General features: G+C 43.6%; 1 protein-coding gene across 4 annotated transcripts in view; it reads left to right on the top strand.

Annotated features, from left to right (window-relative positions):
- Positions 1–18703, top strand: part of LOC139478144 (small conductance calcium-activated potassium channel protein-like) — a 456162-nt gene that overhangs the window by 310698 nt on the left and 126761 nt on the right. For all 4 annotated transcript variants that reach the window (XM_071260503.1, XM_071260487.1, XM_071260495.1 and 1 more), the window contains one exon: positions 15278–15347. In XM_071260503.1, coding sequence (XP_071116604.1) covers positions 15278–15347 — 70 coding nt within the window. The remainder of the gene's footprint in view (positions 1–15277; positions 15348–18703) is intronic.

Genomic DNA, 18703 nt, shown 5'->3' with positions numbered 1-18703 from the left:
AACATGTAAATGAGTTAGTGGTATTAAATTATAATCTGACATGAAATGTATTTTAATATCCATCCATGATTAAAAATTATGTCTCACAGTTGCGACTGATGTTATTAATTCACTCAGTGGGTAAGCCTTTGGTTTGATCAGATAGGTTTATCAGTATCTTGTAACTAGTTGTGTCAGGACCAGGTGCTGTGACTTTTCAATGTTGTATCGCATCATCAAACTCTGCCACAGAAAATGGTATATTGTATACCAGATGCTTGCTTTGCGGTTGTTTCGAGATCTTAGGCATAAGCATTTTTTCCTGTCTGAATTCATTGCTGCAATTTGTGTTGCTGCTGACAGACGAGAAGTGCTCAGCTAGAATGTTGGCCTTTTCTTCGACCTTCTGGGCATTGGCTAACTTGGGAATTTTTGTGGGATTACTCTTACCCCTGACTGCGTGTATTTTGCTCCAAGACTGTTTAAGCATTTGTTTTTCATTTAGAGAATTGCAGGAGGTCTGCCCCATGACTAGTTTTATCCCCCAGACATATAATGACGGGGGGATATAGCCATCAGTGTGTCCGTCCGTCCGTCTGTCTGTAATCATTGTTTGTCCGGAGCATATTTCCTAAACCGTACAACCTAGCTGGTACACTTAACAATCAGGCTCAGTAGAAGTGCATTTTGCTATTTAGAGGTTTTTAGAATTTCATATTTTTGTTGTTTCCATGGAAATATGATGAACTTAGGAAATTTGAGGGTACTGCTCTTGTCCAGAGCATATTTCCTAAACCGTACAACCTAGCTTCTCAAAACTTGGTACACTTAACAATCAGGCTCAGTAGAAGTGCCCTTTGCTATTTAGAGATTTTTAGAATTTTTTATTTTTGTCGTTTACATGGAAATATGATGAACTTAGAGGAAATTTGAGGGTAGTGCTCTTGTCCGGACCATATCTCCCAAACCGTACAGCTTAGCTTCTCAAAAGTTTTTACACCTATCAAGCAGGTTATGTAGTGGTGCCTTTGCTATTAACAGATTTTTTCTTTTTTTTCCTTTTTTTTTCTTTTTTCAATTTAGATTGAAAAGTGATGAACTTAGGGTAATGTCCTCGTCTGGAGCATATCTTCTAAACCATGTGACAGAGATTCACCACACTTTATGCACATATCACTCATGTTCACAAGAAGTGCAGTTTGTTATTTATAGATTTTAATCTTTTTAATTTGTAGCCCCTGACATATAATGAAAAAAGATGTTTAGGTTTGTATTTTTGTCAATCCCAAACATACAATGTTCAGTGAAACAATTGTGACTGATGTGTTTCTGTGTGAATTATTTTCTGTTAGTGTTAATCTGTAACCATCATACTTTAAGTCAATCCCCAGCATACAATGTTGAGGGAAACATTTGTGACTGATGATTCATGGCATGTCTGTAAACTGTGTGTACCTTCAAATGTATTTAGATTGGCAAGGAAATCTTTTTCCTTGATGCCCAAACCAGAAATATAATGAAGGTTATTAAATATTGGTTCATGTAGCTCACTTTCTGATCTCATGAAATTGTAATAACAATAACTTCGCAGATTCGCATATGAATAGCTCTGCCAATCTAAATATATTTGAAGGTACACACAGTTTACAGACATGCCACGTCGGGGGGATATGTCATCTTCGAATGACTCTTGTTTAGAATCGTCTATGAGCTGTCTTACTTTTGTCCTGGCTGCTTGGACTTGGGCAATGGCCGATTTATCCCTTTTTGACCTATTTAGGGCTTTCTTTCTCACTCTCCTAGCTTTTGCTATTTCCCTGTTCCACCATGGTACCGGAGTTTTGCGTGTTTTGTGGTCTTGTTTTTGGAATTGATTTTTCAGCTGCGGCAATAATTGCTGAGGTGAGATTTTGGCAAAAAAGATCAGGATTATACGAGGCAAATTTCTGAGGCGAGGTTGTTGTGGCATTTGTGAGATCAATTGAACTCCACGTGTTGTGGACTTGGTCATAACGTGTGTGACTACCGTTGTTCAGAGTTATGAGATTGTCATCCTCAACCCATTTCTCTATCATTTTGCCGCATTTGCATGAATCATTCCTGTCTTCCCAAAGAGGGCTGTGGGCATTAAAGTCACCAAGGATTATCCCATTTGTGCCTACTATTTGAGCTAGTCTTGTTAGCTCTTCCATGTTCGTTTCATGGGTAACCCTGTGATATATGTTAGCTATGCGTAATTCATTGCCATTTGCCAGTTTTAGGGAAATTACATGGGTTTCAAGATTTCCTACGTTTGATTCGATATTTTTTTATGTACAGCTGTTGTGGACAAGGGTGATAAGTCCTCCTCCCTTGTTGCCAGGCATAAGTCTTTTTCTGTCTTTTCTATATATTGGGTGTACCCAGGTAGTGTGAATTTGGCTTTTTCGTTGAGTTTAGATCCTGTATTGGAAAGACATGAAGCTTTGTCACCTGTTTTTGACGATTGCATTTAGATCATTGCCGTGGCTCTTAAGGCCATTTGTGTTACACTAATAAAAGCAAGTCCATGAGACCCATGATCTGAGACAAGCCTATATACCAAGGTATCATAATTGAATAATTAGATTAAAACTGGAACACTGACCTGACTGGTTATATAAAATAAATACATTAACAATTAATTAACCAAAGAATATATAATTGTTTCATGTAGATTGTTGTAAGACAGATTAACCATACATTCATTACAAATTAGTTGTCTTTTAGTCATCGTTACATTTCACAATAACATTTGTGCTAAAACTCCAGCTTGGTGTAGTAGCGGTTATGGGGTGGATGTTGGTGGGGCACTATAACCAAGGTATTTTGGAAAAAGGGTTTTTAGTATTTACTTAGAATGTAGTTTACGAAGTTAAGCTTTTGGGTGAAAATATGGATGCATATGAGAGAAGTGACCGTACAGGGTGAGGGCATAACCCCCAGGGCAAATGATTATGGATATTGCTTCTCTTGAGTGATAGAGATAACTTTTTGTTAGTCCAAGGAAATTGGTAGAATACGGTCCTGCAATAAAGATGTCAGAAGAGAGACAGATGGATAGAACGGGATTGTTAGATTAGTGGTGATCAAGTATTTCTGAATACTACTGCTTGATTGGAATGTCTAAATAACAGGATTGGGTATCTTTTCGGTGCCTTCCAGTCTGGCAGAGGTATTTGTGGGTATTTGATTTGGTTATATGAGTATGTCCAAGTTGACCAATGACCCTAAAGAGGTAATCAAAGTGGTTCGTCAAGAAAATCTTGATGGTAAAACTAATTACTATGGAAATTGGGGAATGACCATCATGACTCATTTCTCATGATGTCAAATGTGATTTTGGAGGGAGGAGCTAAAATTATCATCGATAGTATTTTGTTAGTTGTCCGAGAGTGGTGCGGGGAGTCGGAAGCATACAGCTGAACAGAACGGTTCACTGTGGTTTTGGGATCCCAAGTCAGAAATGAAATAGAGTTAAACATTCATCAGAAAAACCATCAGGCCTTTCAAAGCATCAGGTATGTGTTGTATTTATATCAGGCAACAACAAGAACTTATCTGAGGACCATGTGTGCATATTTATGATTAATTCTATCATAAATAAAAAGGACTGGAGCAAACCATCTGACTTCTGATTTTGAGAGAGCTACATCATCCCTAGAACCAAGGAGTAGTTGATAAGGACAAGTGACCATAGGTAGAAGGGTAGAGTACCCGGAACCTAAGGTTACAGCACACACAACACGACGCTACTTGTCAGTTCACAGGACAGCCATCTTTATTCAGAGTGCAGATAATAATAATCATAGTAAACCCTAAAAATATAAAACAATCATCATAAGTATTTTGTAGAAGAACATAATATTGCCTTTGTGGAGATTAAACACAATTACATGACTTCATCTTACTGGCTAGGACATGAGCACTAGCATGCATAAATCCGTAAATATACATAGCAGGTTCTGAATAACTATATAAAATTGCCATTTGTAAATACTATGTGAATACATTACATTCACACTAAACATTAATTTAGAAGGATAACGAGATACTAGTTATTAGTTTGAACCATATATATAATTATGTTCCCCACTTACCACTGTGTGGCAATGAGCTTAACTCTTAGGTATCCAGTCACGTTCAAGGTTTGTTAAGGTCACATCATTCTATAACAAGTTGAAATACAACCTTGACAATACTAATAATGGCCATATAAAATAAGATATAAAAACAACAGATGTCCCATACATATGTTCTTATTCCATACCGCTTTCAGACAGTTATAGGTTTTAGAAAATGTTTAAATAATAATTTAGTTTAATAAAGTGTATACTGGTAATGCAGTATTTAAGTAGATACCATATTGTATAGATGCAATATGGAACATTTTAGATTGAAATGAAATAAATTCCACATACAACCAACTGTACTGATAGTTGAAATACCTACTTTACTTTAACTACCAGCTAGGTTTAATTGTACACTGATGCTTTCATCTAACACTTCTAAAGAAATACAATATGTACAAGACCATGTATACAGTATATGAAATACACAGACCAAATAAACTAACCTGGATAATGAAATCCTCAATACACAAATACCGAGTTGCACACAATGCACACAATGTTCAACATCCACAATCAGCAAAGGGCTGATATTAAGGAAAACTAGTCAAATCCTAGATATTTTTTATATTTGTATACTTATCCTGCATTACTCCTTAATGCATATTACTGCTTGTTTCTTGACAGAGAAAAGAGCTGTGTGAGGTCTTTGCTTGAAGAAGTTGCTCCAACTAGCTGAGAGGCCAGCCCATCATGCAGCTCCCACGTGATGTCACGGATCCTCACATTATTCTGTAGTCTGAAACATCAGAAGGCATCGTGGGGAGGTAGATCTGTGATGGGCGGGTCCCTTTAGACACAGTAATGCAATGTTGTTGGAGTGTGGGGGGTCCAATCCTGCTGCCTCGTAGGCCTGGAGGATGATGGCTTGTAGCCAGAGGGCAATTGTGTTGCGGCTGACTTCCGCTCGCGAGGTTGCAGATACCGGTACAAAGAGGCGTCATTGTTGTCTACAACGTTCCTTGGATGTAGCAACGAAGTGCTCTAACCGGACATAGATGGAGATCTAGTTCACCTTCCGCGCCCACAATCGATGAAAGAGGGGGGATAAGGAACGATCTATCGTGCTGGCCGGGGAGCTGATTCTTTGCAATGAAGTCCCAGCATAGGCGCAGATGCATGGCTCCATGTGCTCCCTGCTCAAAGCAGACCTGTTTGACATCTAGGGCATGTAGCTCACTGACATGGGCTGCTGTGGCGAGCGCCAGTAGGAAGACCGTCTTTTTCGTCAGATTGTAGAATGACTATGTTTCGAGTGGCTCGAAAGGCACGTCTCTCAGCGAGGTAAGAATGACATTCGCCTTTTGGTCTTCCAGTCTGAATGAGCGGAGCAGTGTCTGTAGTTTCGGGATTTTCGTCATGCGTCGATCTTTCGGAACTACCAGGACGGAGTTGAGCGCCACAAGGTAGGTCATGACGGTACTGCCCTTGAGCTAACGCATGTGACTCAGATGGAGCATGAACTCGGCTAGGAATTGGGGCGATGCAGATGTGGGGTCTTGGTGCTTACCCCTGCAAAAGTTCTCGAAGGATTGCTACTTGTCATCATAGAGGCTCCTGGTGGTTTGGCGATGTGCCATCGTGATGGCCTTAGCCGCTCTGGCTGAGTAGCCGTAGGCGTTCAATGCTCTCTGTAAATGGACCAGACGTGAAGACATAACCTGTCTGGTCCTGGGTGTGGCTGTCTGCTGTGAGGGATGACTTTGGGAGGAGTACAGGTGGCTGAAAAGCGTATGCTTTTAGTCCTTCCCAGGGGACGCTGAAAGCGTCGACTGCCCAAGCCAGTGGATCCGGCACCGGAGATATGTAGGTCGGGATCTGGTAGTTCTGGCTGGTGGTGAATAGGTCTATGTTGGGGAGACTGTGGTCTTGACAAACAAGAGCGAAGACGTCTGGGTGAAGTTTCCACTGTGTGGGAGCCACTTTGCCTGGCCGAGACAGGGCATTTGCTAGGATGTTTTGGCAGCCCGGGATGTGGTGGACCTGGAACTGGATCCCCAGATGATCCGCCAGGTGAAACAATCGTAACGTCTGTTGAAGGAGTGAAGTCGAATGAGTTGTACCTTGGTTCCGGAGACAACGACAGTGATGTTGTCTGTCGAGATGGAGAGCCGGGTGTGTCTGAGCGCCTACTTCCAGTGAGTGATAGCCAAGATAAGTGCTTCCAGTTCGAGGTTGTTGATGTGCCGGCGCTGACCGGCGGACCACAGCCCTGAGGCAACCTGTCCCTCCAGGTGTGCGCCCCATCCCTGTAGGGACGCATCTACGAAGAGGTGTTGAGAGGTCCTGAGGTAAGCCCTGTCAAGGAGACGCCGCCTAAGACATTCGATTCCACTGTCCACCACCGGAGATGCTGCTTGAGATAATCTGGGAGGACGATGGATAAGGAGGGGTCCTGGTGTCTGATGTAGGTTGCCAGGAACATATGAACTGGGCACAGTTGGAGCCTTCCTCTGTAGGTCAAGTCCTGCGCTGAGGTTAGGAGGCCCAGGAGGACTTGCCATTTACGCAGAGTGTGTGGTAGGTGGAGAGCTGGAATCAGGTGCGCCTGCATGCGCTCCCATCGGTCTCTGGGTACGGAGATGAGATCGAGGTCTGTCTGGAAGAGGCCCCGGATGAACGGAAGGCGCTTGGAGGATGTCAACTCTGACGTCCTGAGGTTGATCTTCCACCCCAGCTGGTGTAGGAGCCGAATGGTGAAGTCACTGTGGCGGAAGAGAGTGACAGGGTCCCGATGGTCCAGTAGGCAGTCGTCTATGTAGGCCTCGAACTGGATGTCCTGGCGATGGAGGTATGAGGCTTTTGGCTTGGTAAGCCATGTGAATGAGTTGGTCATCCGAGATAGCCGATCTAGAAGGCGAAACCTCGGGGTAGTCTGACATTGTGCGCCGGTGTTTCCTGGCCTGCTGTGTTCTGCGTTCATTACACACACGGAGGTACTGTCTGAAAGCTGTGGGTGAAAGCAGTAAACAGTCTTTACATGGGTGACCTTGGAGGCATTGAGATGTACAATTAAGGCACGGGATGGGGATCCCACACCGACATATTGCGCCGGCACTTTGAGCAGGAGGGCATGATATCTGCAATTGAGCAGTGTAAAATCACAATGCGTCCCCGCCCGATTATGTATGCTATAATTTGTTTATCCTACTGTGTGGGTTTATGAAACAAATATTACGACAAACATAAGACAACATACAACAAAACAAACAATACTTGCGAGGATATGCCAATAGTGGGGTACCAAGCAAAAGGATATTGAACGCAAACCAGTTCACAAACTGCTGGCTTCGCAAAATATTCAAGATGGCTACTTGGAGCAAAAGACACCTGGCCTTATGTTTTCTTTTGAGAAAACGCCAGTCTGTGTCTAATAACGTTATGCAAATGTTTATCAAACATAGAATGTACAAAATACAAACCGTAGGCACAACACAAAGACAACACAACATTAACTCAGATAGCAAACACATGAGGGTTTGAATCAGTTTTATGTTACAGCAAAAACAAACATCACTTCCCTTGGTCACGTGGGAGCTGAGTGATGGGTTGGCCTCTCAGCTAGTTGGAGCAACGTCTTCAAGCAAAGACCCTCACACAGCTCTTTACTCTGTCAAGAAACAAGCAGTAATATGCATTAAGGAGTAATGCAGGATAAGTAAAAAATCGATCAAATATATATATCACAGTGACCTCCTCGAATAAATGTGTATGACTGCCAACAGGATATGCCGGACAGAAACCTTTAAAACTAAATACACAATAGATAGTAGATCCTGTCCACGACTGCCAAAACGCGCTGCACTAAAGGGTGCGCACCCAGAAGTGCCCCATCGATAGGGACGTGAAAGGCCGCAATGGCTGTTGAGTACCCCCTGACTGTCGATGCGGCCAGGCCGGCATCAAGTCATGATTGGAGGAACTCTAACACCGCGACTAGATCTGCAGAAAAGGGATCTGCATGCCCTCTATCGACACACCAGTGCGCATAGCAGGCCCATCTATCCTCATATTGAACGTTTGTCGAATCCCTCCGCAAAGACAGTATTGTGCTGGAATACCGCTCTCTTGGAGGCGATTCCTGACAGTGGCCAAGCCACCCACTGAATCCTGGGATTCAGGTGGAGTGCCCCGTTCTGGGATAAGAGGTCCGGTCATAAAGGTAATAGAACAGGAGGCTGAGCCAGAAACCTGAGTATTACGGGAAACCAACTCTGCGCCGACCAAAGAGCAGGCTGAGTGGCTAGCTGAGAAAGGACCCTGGGAATCAGAGGAACTGGTGGGAAGGCCCACAGAACTCTGTCCGTCCAATCTAGCTGAAAGGCGTCCGGTGCTGCTGACCTCGGGTCAGGGACTTGGGAGCAGAACATTGGTGTCTGTTGGTTCACCCAAGACGCAAACAGATCCACCAGGAACGACCCGTATAATTGGGGGATAATCCCAAATATCCCCAGGTCGAGCCTCCACTCGTGAGGAGCGAGGATCCGGCGAGACAGAGCGTCGGCACAGACGTTGACCACCCCCGGGAGATAAACAGGTATCACCCTGATAGCGTGAAGGTCGCACCATAGGAGGAACTGCCACGCCTCTTGGAGAAGCGACGGAGACACCGTTCCCCCCTGCTTCCGGATGTAAGTCATCGCTGTCTGGTTGTCCATTTCTAGGCGAAGCAGATCCAAGAAGCATTGGAACACCAACCTGACCGCTCTCAGTTCCAGCACATTGATGTGCAGAGAGATCTGCTGGGACCACAGTCCTGAGGCAGTGTGATCGTTCAGAACGCCTCCCCAGCCGGAGAGTGACGCGTCTGTCTGAACTGTGAGAGACGGAACGGGAGTGTCTCATTCGCAACGTGCTCGCCAAACCACATCCACTGTCGCGGCCATGGTGCCCAGTAACTGGAGCCAAGTGAGAGCAGTGTGTCTCGTGGAAAGAAGAAACAGTGCAGTTACACTCCTGACCTTGACAATGCGGTCTTGTGAGAGGGAGACAAGCCCGCTCTCTGTGTTGAAATTCACCCCTAAGAAGACCAGTGACTGAGTAGGGTTCAGATCTGATATGATAAGATAGCACTCGTAGCAGCCAGTTGTCCAGGTACGGATGACAGAACCGACCTTGCGACCTGGCCACTTGGGCAGGAATCAACATCAGCTTGGTGAACACCCTCGGGGCCGTGAGATCCCGAAGGGTAGAACCCGGAACGGATAACACCTACCGTCGAAAGAAAACCTCAGGTATTTCTTGAACTCGGGGTGTATAGGTACATGGAGATAGGCGACTTTGAGGTCTATCGACGTCAGCCATTCCCCTGAGTGCAGTGTCTCCATCCTGAAGGACGGTACCTCTATGAGTTTGTTCAGTTTTCAGGTTGAGAATAGGTCTGAACCCTCCATCTTTTTTGGTGACGAGGAAATAAGTCGAGTAGTAGCCCTCGCTTTCCTGTCCCGATGGAACGGCTCGATAACAGCTTTGTCTAGCAGTGCTACGATCTCGGCACGAAGTATGTCCGCCTTCTCTCAGGTAGCTGGCACTGGAGTGCGCCTTATCCTGGAGAAGGGTGGCGGAAGAAGTTTCCACTGAAGTAAGTGGCCTTCCCTGAGTTTGGACATGACCCAGGGATTGGAGGACACCTTCTCCCATTCCGACAGGAAGAGAGAGAGTCGGCCGCCCACTGGAACTTCCGGCTTCAGGCAATGAACCCCAACAGTCGGCAGCCCAAGGACTGTCAACTGTGGGGCCACCTGAGGCTGGGCAGGAGCTATTGGGAACCCATAGGGTTTCCAGCTCCGCGAAAAGGCTGCTGGCCCTGGCTAGCTGCCTTGCCCCCGCCCTTGCCCTTCTTGCCCCTCCCTCCCTTCTTGCCGTGCCTGAAGGAAGCGGCTGCTCCCAAGCAGGCTTGGACTTCTGATCCGGCGCATCAGCACAGGAGGAGGCAAGGGGGGTGGCCCGCTTGTGCAGCTTGGTGCTAGGCACCTCCAACAAGGCCTTAGAGACCTTGATGGATGCATATAACACAGCAGCCTCCCGAACTACCTGCTGTGCCCCAGGGAAGAGGGTAGAACCCAACTTATAAGGGAGCGCAAGTAGTTCTTGGCGTGTGGACGCTGAGTACTTGGACACTGAGTACTTGGACCTGGACATCCACAGCCGGCGCATGCCCATGACTGCGCTCATCATCTGGGAGGCGCAGCTATGGATAGCATCCCTCGCCAGATGACTGTGAACCTCGGTGAGTTGGCCAGCCAACTCCGAAGAGTCGGACTGCCCCTCCCCCACCAGCTCCCTCTGCACAGCAGACAGATAAGCCGAGTGGACGGCGATATGGAGCTGTTGGCAAGCATTACGGTATTGCTCCTCAAAGCAAATGTAAGCCGCTTTCAGCTCCGCCCCGCACATAGGGAAGGGTGGCAACCACCGGCCCTGCTTACCTAACCTTGGCTAAGTTGGAGGTGGAAGACCCCACCTGGGTCACCGAAGTCCAGACGCACTCGTCCACGACCGGCACCTCAAAGTCACGGTCCTCTGCCAACAGGTACCGCCTAGTAAGGGGAGATCAAAAGCTTTTATGGGCACCCGACAGCAGAGGATCGATGACCTCGTGTACCAGCGAGGTCAAAATGCGGAGCCGCACCTGGGGCGCTTTGCACGGATCAAAAGCGTCCCCTGGAAGGCAGAACTCAGACGGATCTGAGACGGGCATAGGGGCAGCCACCTGAGGCAGTACTTGGACAATCTTATCCCTGACATGCCTCAGCGAGGATGCGAAGGAAAAGCTCCCCGCAGCCTCCGAGTCATCCCCTTCCTCCTCCATCCACTCCTCATCCTTCCGCTGACTCCTCGGCGAGAGAGGAAGTAGACAGAACAGGAAGGGGACGACTGAAGGCCTGGGCCCTCTCATCCCCCGACTGTTCCCGGTCTGACACCGGGTCCCGGTCCCGAGGTGCTGGGGGTTCAAGTGAACCCACCTGGCTCACGGGCACAGGTCCACAGATGACGCCAGGTATTCCACAAGCCCCCGCGGCCGCATCCGACGCCCAGGCCCGGGGAAGCCCCGCCCACAGCTCCTATCAGAGCTGGGACTTGACATCAACGCCATCTGCGACCGGAGAAGCGCCAAAATATCAGCAAGGTTATTAGGTGCAGGTGAGGGGGAACCTCGGGGACCTGAGAGCCCTCACCCCCGGACTGCTCCGTCGCTTTCTGGCTTTGGGGGTGAAGTCTCCACATATGGCACACGACTGATAACGAAAATGCGACATGCGATATTGATAGCCAAGGCCGTGTATACATTTGTGACATAGGGAGCGAAGTAAACCTCCCCCCCGAGCGGAAAAAAATACACAGTAATTTGCACCCGTAGGGCAATTTTTTAAAGTTACAGCCGGGTTGAAAAGGAAACAATGTAGTGAAATAATGTTAAGATAAAAAAGCCATGTCGGTTGTACACGAACATGGAATTTACCAGAACAGAATAAGCTACACTGCGGCCGCCATTACGTAAAACGAACGTGGCACGTGCATGTGGCGGCCAAGTTACAACATATTAAAAAATATAAAATGCGAGGAATTACGCCTTTGCAAGAAAGAAAAGGAAATATACCACACATACAGTTTGAGCCATGTCTTCAGTATCAATGATAAGTTGGATGAAGAGAAATTCTCTGGAGTCTTGACGTACGTCTGCACTGTCAGATGACATAAGAAAAAGTGATTTGGGTGAGAGTCGCCCCCCCGTCGCCTGTAGAGGGTGAGGCTCCGTTGGGGTGGTCATATATCATACAAAAACGTTGTTTTTTGTGTGGGAACATTTTGTCACTATGTCATGTAGATTTTCTTTAGCAAGGAAAATGCAATAAGTGCCCCAAGGAGGATTTAATCTGAAAGAGAATGTTAAATACTTTCTAACAAAACTTTGCATGTTTACCAGGCACATACTGAACTGGTGTCTTTTGCTATTTAGGATTTTTTTTATTTTACGTTTCCATGGCAACCAGTTGGACTTAGGTTCTATAAGGGTGGTGTTCGTTTCCGGAGCATAACTCAAAACCCATTCAAAACTTTCTAACAAAACTTTGCATGTCTATCAGTCTCATGCTGAACTGGTGCCTTTTGCTATTTAGGAATTTTAGAAATTTATATTTTTTTACGTTTGCATGGCAACAAGTTGGGTTTAAGTTTAGGTGGGGGGATATAGATGACTTTGTTGACTATACACTTGTTTACTTATTGTTTCATGTAATTTGTCATTTGTTTGCATAAAAAAACCCACAGAAACACACATGCTTTACTTTCCATTTCATATGGATGCAACCATGGTGGATCTTTTGTTGGTAAACAATGAATGCTTCTTAAAGAACATTCAACTCTTGACTCATTACATACAGAATTGCACATTTACTTGTGGTTACAATAAATTAAACTCAATCCAGTATCAGTACTGTAATAAAGTTTAGATAAGCAACATGCTTGGTAATCGTGCAATTTTCATTAACACTATTTTGACTTTCAACACATAGTAAATATTTCACCTGAGGATTGCTTATTTTATTATCCCCCGGCCAACGAAGTTGGCGGGGCATATAGAAACGGGGTCCGTCTGTCTGTCACGTTTCAATTCCGGAGCATAAATAAGAAACCGTTCAATATTTTTTCATGAAACTTTGCAGGTCTGTCAGGTACATGCTGAACTGGTGCCTTTTGCTATTTAGAAATTTTAGAAATTTTTACTTTTTTACGTTTCCATGGCAACAAGATGGACTTAGGTTCTAAACTCTTCTTTTATTTAATATTTCCATGACAAGTTCCACCTCCGTTAAAAAAGGTTAGGGTTTGTTTAGATTTAATTATAAATGGACAGATTTGTCCGTCAGTTTGTAAAATGACTGAAATGTTTAGACATTTTATAAATTGCCTGTGTGAATCACATTTTACACCTTGAATGTAATGTATACACGCTTACAGAGGAAAAGACTTGTGAAAACAAAGTCTATCATGCATCGAAGAACTTCCCAACTAAGACGTAGAGGAACAAGAATGAATCTGTTCAATGCTTCAGCAAATGAATGAAAACAAAATGCAACTATCGTAATTACAACCTACCAAAGTTTTATGCATAATTTTAAGCAGCTTTCTTGTTCGAAGAATGTATTCGTGAATATCCACATAAAGGAACAATATCCCACACGTCTGCAGATGTACAGAGAAACTTATTCGATGTCACATGTCTCTGTAACAATCAAATATTTGAAAATATTGTTTTGGGATATTATAACCTGTGTTCATTTCTCAACTGATCACTTAGTTTGTTTCAGTTGTTTCACATAGGTGTCAAGTCTCAAAGGTCAGCTGAGAGAGCCCACGTAAAAACTATTTTCATTATGTCCACGGTTCTTAAAAAATCCATTGAGTAAGATAACAATGAGCAATCAATCAAGGTATTATCGGTTAACCCTTTGAACAAAGTATGTGTTTTTTACATCGGCACTTCACGCCATGATATGAGTGTCATTCCTTTTGCTTTAGTAAACCTACACATGTAAACACTTACTTTTGACATATCCATCGTGCAAGGTAACAGTGATTAATCAATCAGCATATTTTCTTTGATCCTTTGATGGTGAGGATTGATACGTTAATTGATTTACCAAAAAGTAAATCAACTGATCTCTCTCATCCCTTGCTGGGCTGCCAGGTGCATATTACATAACACACATTTCACCTCACTTCAAACTTGGATTTAAATTGAATAATGACCCCAGACACGAGAAATGCCGAATTGGAACCTAGATCAGGTGATCTGAGTGGTGCTACCACTAATTATACCCCCGACAAAATGTCGGGTGTATATAGTTATACCAAAGTTCTGTCCGTCCGTCCGAAAACTTAGTCCGCATGATTTCTCTTAAACTTTTCAGGGGATTCATCTCAAACTTAGTACATATAATCTGTGTCATATGAAGGGATGCCGTCAAAAGAAAAAAATTGTTTTTATTAATTTTCCATTTTTTAATGAATTTTTCAAACCCTAACGTCCGTCCAAAAACTTTGTCCGCTGGATTTCTCTTAAACTATTCAGTGGATTCATCTCAAACTTAGTACATATAATCTGTGTCATATGGAGGGGTGCAGGCAAAAGAAAAAAATTGTTTTTATTGATTTTCCATTTTTTATGAATTTTTCAAACCCTAACGTACGTCCGAAAACTATGTCCGAGCGATTTCTCTTAAACTATTCAGATGATTCATCTCAAACTTAGTACATATAATCTGTGTCATATGGAGGGGTGAAGTCAAAAGAAAGAAATTGTTTCTATTAATTTTCCATTTTTTTATGAATTATTCAAACCCTAACCCTATCCTAGCTATTTAATTTATAACTACTGACACACTAGGCAGGTCGGGGGTATTAGTGAGCCAGGCTCACTTTTGCACTTGTTATACCTGTAATAAATTCATTAACTGAGCATCAAGTGAATGACTATAAATACACAAGTGTAGGGTTATACAAGAAAACATGGATGACAACAAGGGAGTAGTAGTCATATTATCCAACGCTATTTAGGTTTCTTCTTTAGCATTTTTGATAATTTACTTTTTAATAATTTTTAATCTATTATTCAGCTTGCCACTGCAATTTATCAATTTTTTTCGAACAATTTCCTTGCAGCAGCTGAAGGTAAGGTGAGGTGGAATGATCAGCTGTTGAAGGCTTACTGTCTCTTTTGTCATGTGAGGTGAAATGATCTTTAGCCCCATATCATGTTCCAGTTTATTGCCCTTTTCAGCAAAGTGCAGGTATGTGTGTAGCTGTTCATACCAGCCCAAACTTATGCCAGTTTAGTGTTAGGCCAGTGAGATACCATGCCACAGTTTAACATGGAAACCCCACTGAGACACAGTATACTGACTCCATGCCCAACCGGTCCTTGTTTTACCCCCTTACTGCCAGATACCAGTCAGGTTAACAACAAGTACCATCTTTTAATGTCCAGGGGATTGAACCGCCAACCTACCGCTATGCGGGCAGACACTCTATTAACTAGACCAAAGAGGCAGTAAAGCTGTTAGAATTGTGTAATATTATATGCTAAAGAGAAGTAAAGAGCTGAAGTGTTGTTATGGTGGCAATGTTTTGAATATTTATCATTGCAGTTTGCGCAGGGTTAAGATGGACCAGAGAAAGCTGATGGAAAATGCAAGCACATTAGTTGATATGGCAAAGGTAGGTATTTGTTGTGTGTGATCCATTACCCTTTCCTTTGCACTGATAAGTTAACTTGGACTAATGCACCCAGTACCATTGATTTCATGAGTTGCTTAATAATGTCATGTACCAACAACCTATTTTAATTTAGTTTTTAACACAGGGAGTGGACCGAAGGCTGGACTACTGATATTTAATATACAGATCTTTCTGTAACTCAATTGTATCAGTACTATTTCAAAATGATTTCATGAACACTTCATAAAATATTAGATGTTAGATGATTCCTGGTGTATTCATACCTTCAAATATTATTGATACATAGACATTGTGTGTTGCATAATGCACCATTGACAATATAACTAATTTCCTTTGTATTTTTCATAATTCTTATGAGTACAACACCTCTATTACATCAGTGCAAATTTCAGGTTTGTAGGTTACAAGAAGACAAAATCATGCTTCTTACCTGCGTTGAAGCTGAAGAGGATTAGTTTACCTTAGAATTTTTAATTTCTAGGTAGTGAACATGTTGTGGAATGAGATTGCCTCTCCCTCACCAACATGTATGGTGTGTGGGCATTTCAAGGGCTTGGGTGACCCACACTTCATCTGCTTGAAGTGCAGATGTGTTTAATGTTCATATCAGTCCAGATGCATCCAGTGTGCTTCCATTCCTTGGGATGATTTTCTCTTGGTCGCTTAAACCAAGATAGTGTTGAAAAGGAGGGAAGGGGCCAAGAAAAAGATGTGTATTCTGACTCCAGTCAAGTTCCGTCAATCTGACATGGCTGGTTGTATATGATTATGTCGGATTAACAAGAATTTCGGATAAACAAAATTCAGTAGTACTAACGTTCATGATCGAAAATTTGACAACTACATGACAGAAAATGGTACAAACATGTAATAAAAATATGAAAAGTGAAATATTCATATTGTTATGTTACATAGTTAGCAGAATATGTTTTCTGGTCATGCAACCTCTAAAGCTTAACACAAAACTACTACTTGACTGATTTAAAATACTTTTGAAAGTGTAGTCTGAAATGGAAGTCCTGTTGGTCATTTCATTGGTCGGTCAAAGTTCGTTCTGATGTAACCTTTGATGGGATGTACTCAGCAGTAGCGAAAACTGATTTTAATGAGATTGAGAAAATTAAACACTTGATTAATCCTGTTTTGTGTATTTATTGTTAAGCAAGTTTATCTCTGCATGTGTTGTAATGGGCAGCTACTAGCCAACTCGTCTCGCAAATGGCCACGGGCTGTATACTTGCGGGCAGATGACCACAGAGTACACAGATGACTGTGTCATATTAACAAGACTGATTAATGAGTGTTTTGGGAAATTCATTGCAAATTGGGTGTGTCGCAGTCTGAGTGCGAGACTGTCGGATTAACAGGTGTCAGATTAACAAGACTTGACTTTACTTACAGTCAAGCCAGTTGGAACCTTCCTATGATGCAGAAGGACAACCCTTGACCATCTGGATCCCAGCAGACTGAGAAAGCCTCTGGCCAGATGGCCAAGAACACGTATCAAGGCTGAGTGATTCGGTTCTGATGCAGGATCTCAGCCTGACCACTGGATGTTACTTCTTGACTTGGTTGAGACTGTAGCCATAACCAACCACTTCAACGGGACCTCTAACAGTGATTATCAAGGATAAGTCGAACGCACGGACTACCATGAAGTGACCCATAGAGAGGCACTTCACTCCCATGGCCAGGTTAAGGGCCACTGGTTGTCAACAAGGCTAATGCATGCACCGGGAAACTAGGGCATGAGGAGAAACTTTCACTTCCTTCTCAGAAAAAATGAACTTAAAGCACTCTTCTTTATGTGATCCACCTGCTTTGGACAAGGTTGTGTACAAACTTGTCAAGTCTCCTAACATAACCTTGCTAATTTACGAAATTACTTACCAATCACAGCGCCTCGCCTATTTAATGACATTCACAACATTGTCCTAGAGGAGCTGCATCAGAACATCATTGATCAGCTTCAAAACTACACTATTATCTTGGCAGCCTATAGTTCTGGCGCACAGACGCCTCATCTGGAACAGTCCAAGAAACAGGGGTTTATACTGGAGGGACAAGTTTACATGCACACAATTCCACACTGAACTTCAGGATATTTACTGATAACGTGAATATAATCTGCAGGGGGAGGACACAAAGAGGGAAAGCATGCCAGAAGATGGGATCGCTGCTACTGACTGTAGGGGACTAAATGTTTCAATCTGGCTTTGTTTATGGATTTCGCATCTACCAAAATTCAACCTAGCCCAAACACCAGGCCCAGTTGGAGGATGATTGGTGCCATTCATAAAAAATTGGAGGCACGTCATGTCCAACCACAGGATCCTACATGTGATTATGGAAGGATACAAGTTCAACTTCCACCGACTACATTAATCTTGTCTCCTGAACAAAGTGCTTTCGTTTTTTTATGGAAAACTGCAAGCTAGCAGCAACCTCCATGGCCATTCAAACACTACTGAACCAGTGTGCCATATGGGAACTGGAGGATATGGATCACAGCCAAGGCTTCTGTTCTCTAGTCTTCCTTGTTCACAAGAAAAACACCAGCACTTTGCTCATGATCATCGATTTGAAAGTTCTCAACAAGGAGTGCTGAAATTTCAGATGGAATCAGTACGCAAACTTTGCACTCCACTCCGGACTGTGGAGTCTCAACCTCCATGATGCATACCAACATGTGCCCATTCACCATGGATCCAGGAAATATCTCAGATTGCCAGTCAACAGCTGCTGTTATGAATTCCTAGTACTTCTGTTCGGGATAGCCATCGGACTTTGGATTTTCATCTGAATTTCAGCACTGATAATCAGTTTTGTTCACGTCCAACGAGTGTGTCTCCATGGATATAAAAACAACTTCCTGTTGGACAATCAGGACAAGACCCATCTTCACCAGAACATCATCTTCCTGATCTTACCTTTGTCTCATCTCAGAGTGCTGGTTTACCAAACCAAGTGGGAGCTCAACCTGATACAGGATATCTTCTATATGGGCGCCATGAAGGGCATTACACTTGTATTTCCAACACATGAACGCCAACTGTTCACAGATGCTTCAAACTCGGGGGCTGGGGGCTCATATAACGATACTAGGACTGTGGAAGGGCACCTTCACATGAGATGCGATTGATGTGGGAGACTACTAGTTTATTCATCAAGGTTGACTTAGCTGGAGGTATTCCAATGGAAAACGTCAGACTTGTTCACAACATGTGAGCTTGGTGTTGCATCTCCAAGCTCTTCAAGTAGGTTGTCCATGGGTTGGATGAGGTTCTTAGCATATGACTTTGCCCCCTTTTTTCTCTTTCAGATTGAATAATTCG

Source organism: Haliotis cracherodii, unplaced genomic scaffold (assembly GCF_022045235.1).
Source record: "Haliotis cracherodii isolate W230 unplaced genomic scaffold, xgHalCrac1.p SCAF_1, whole genome shotgun sequence".
In the NCBI taxonomy this organism is placed as follows: domain Eukaryota; kingdom Metazoa; phylum Mollusca; class Gastropoda; order Lepetellida; family Haliotidae; genus Haliotis; species Haliotis cracherodii.
Note: the sequence above shows the minus strand (reverse complement) of the source record. Positions and strands in the feature narration are given on the sequence as shown.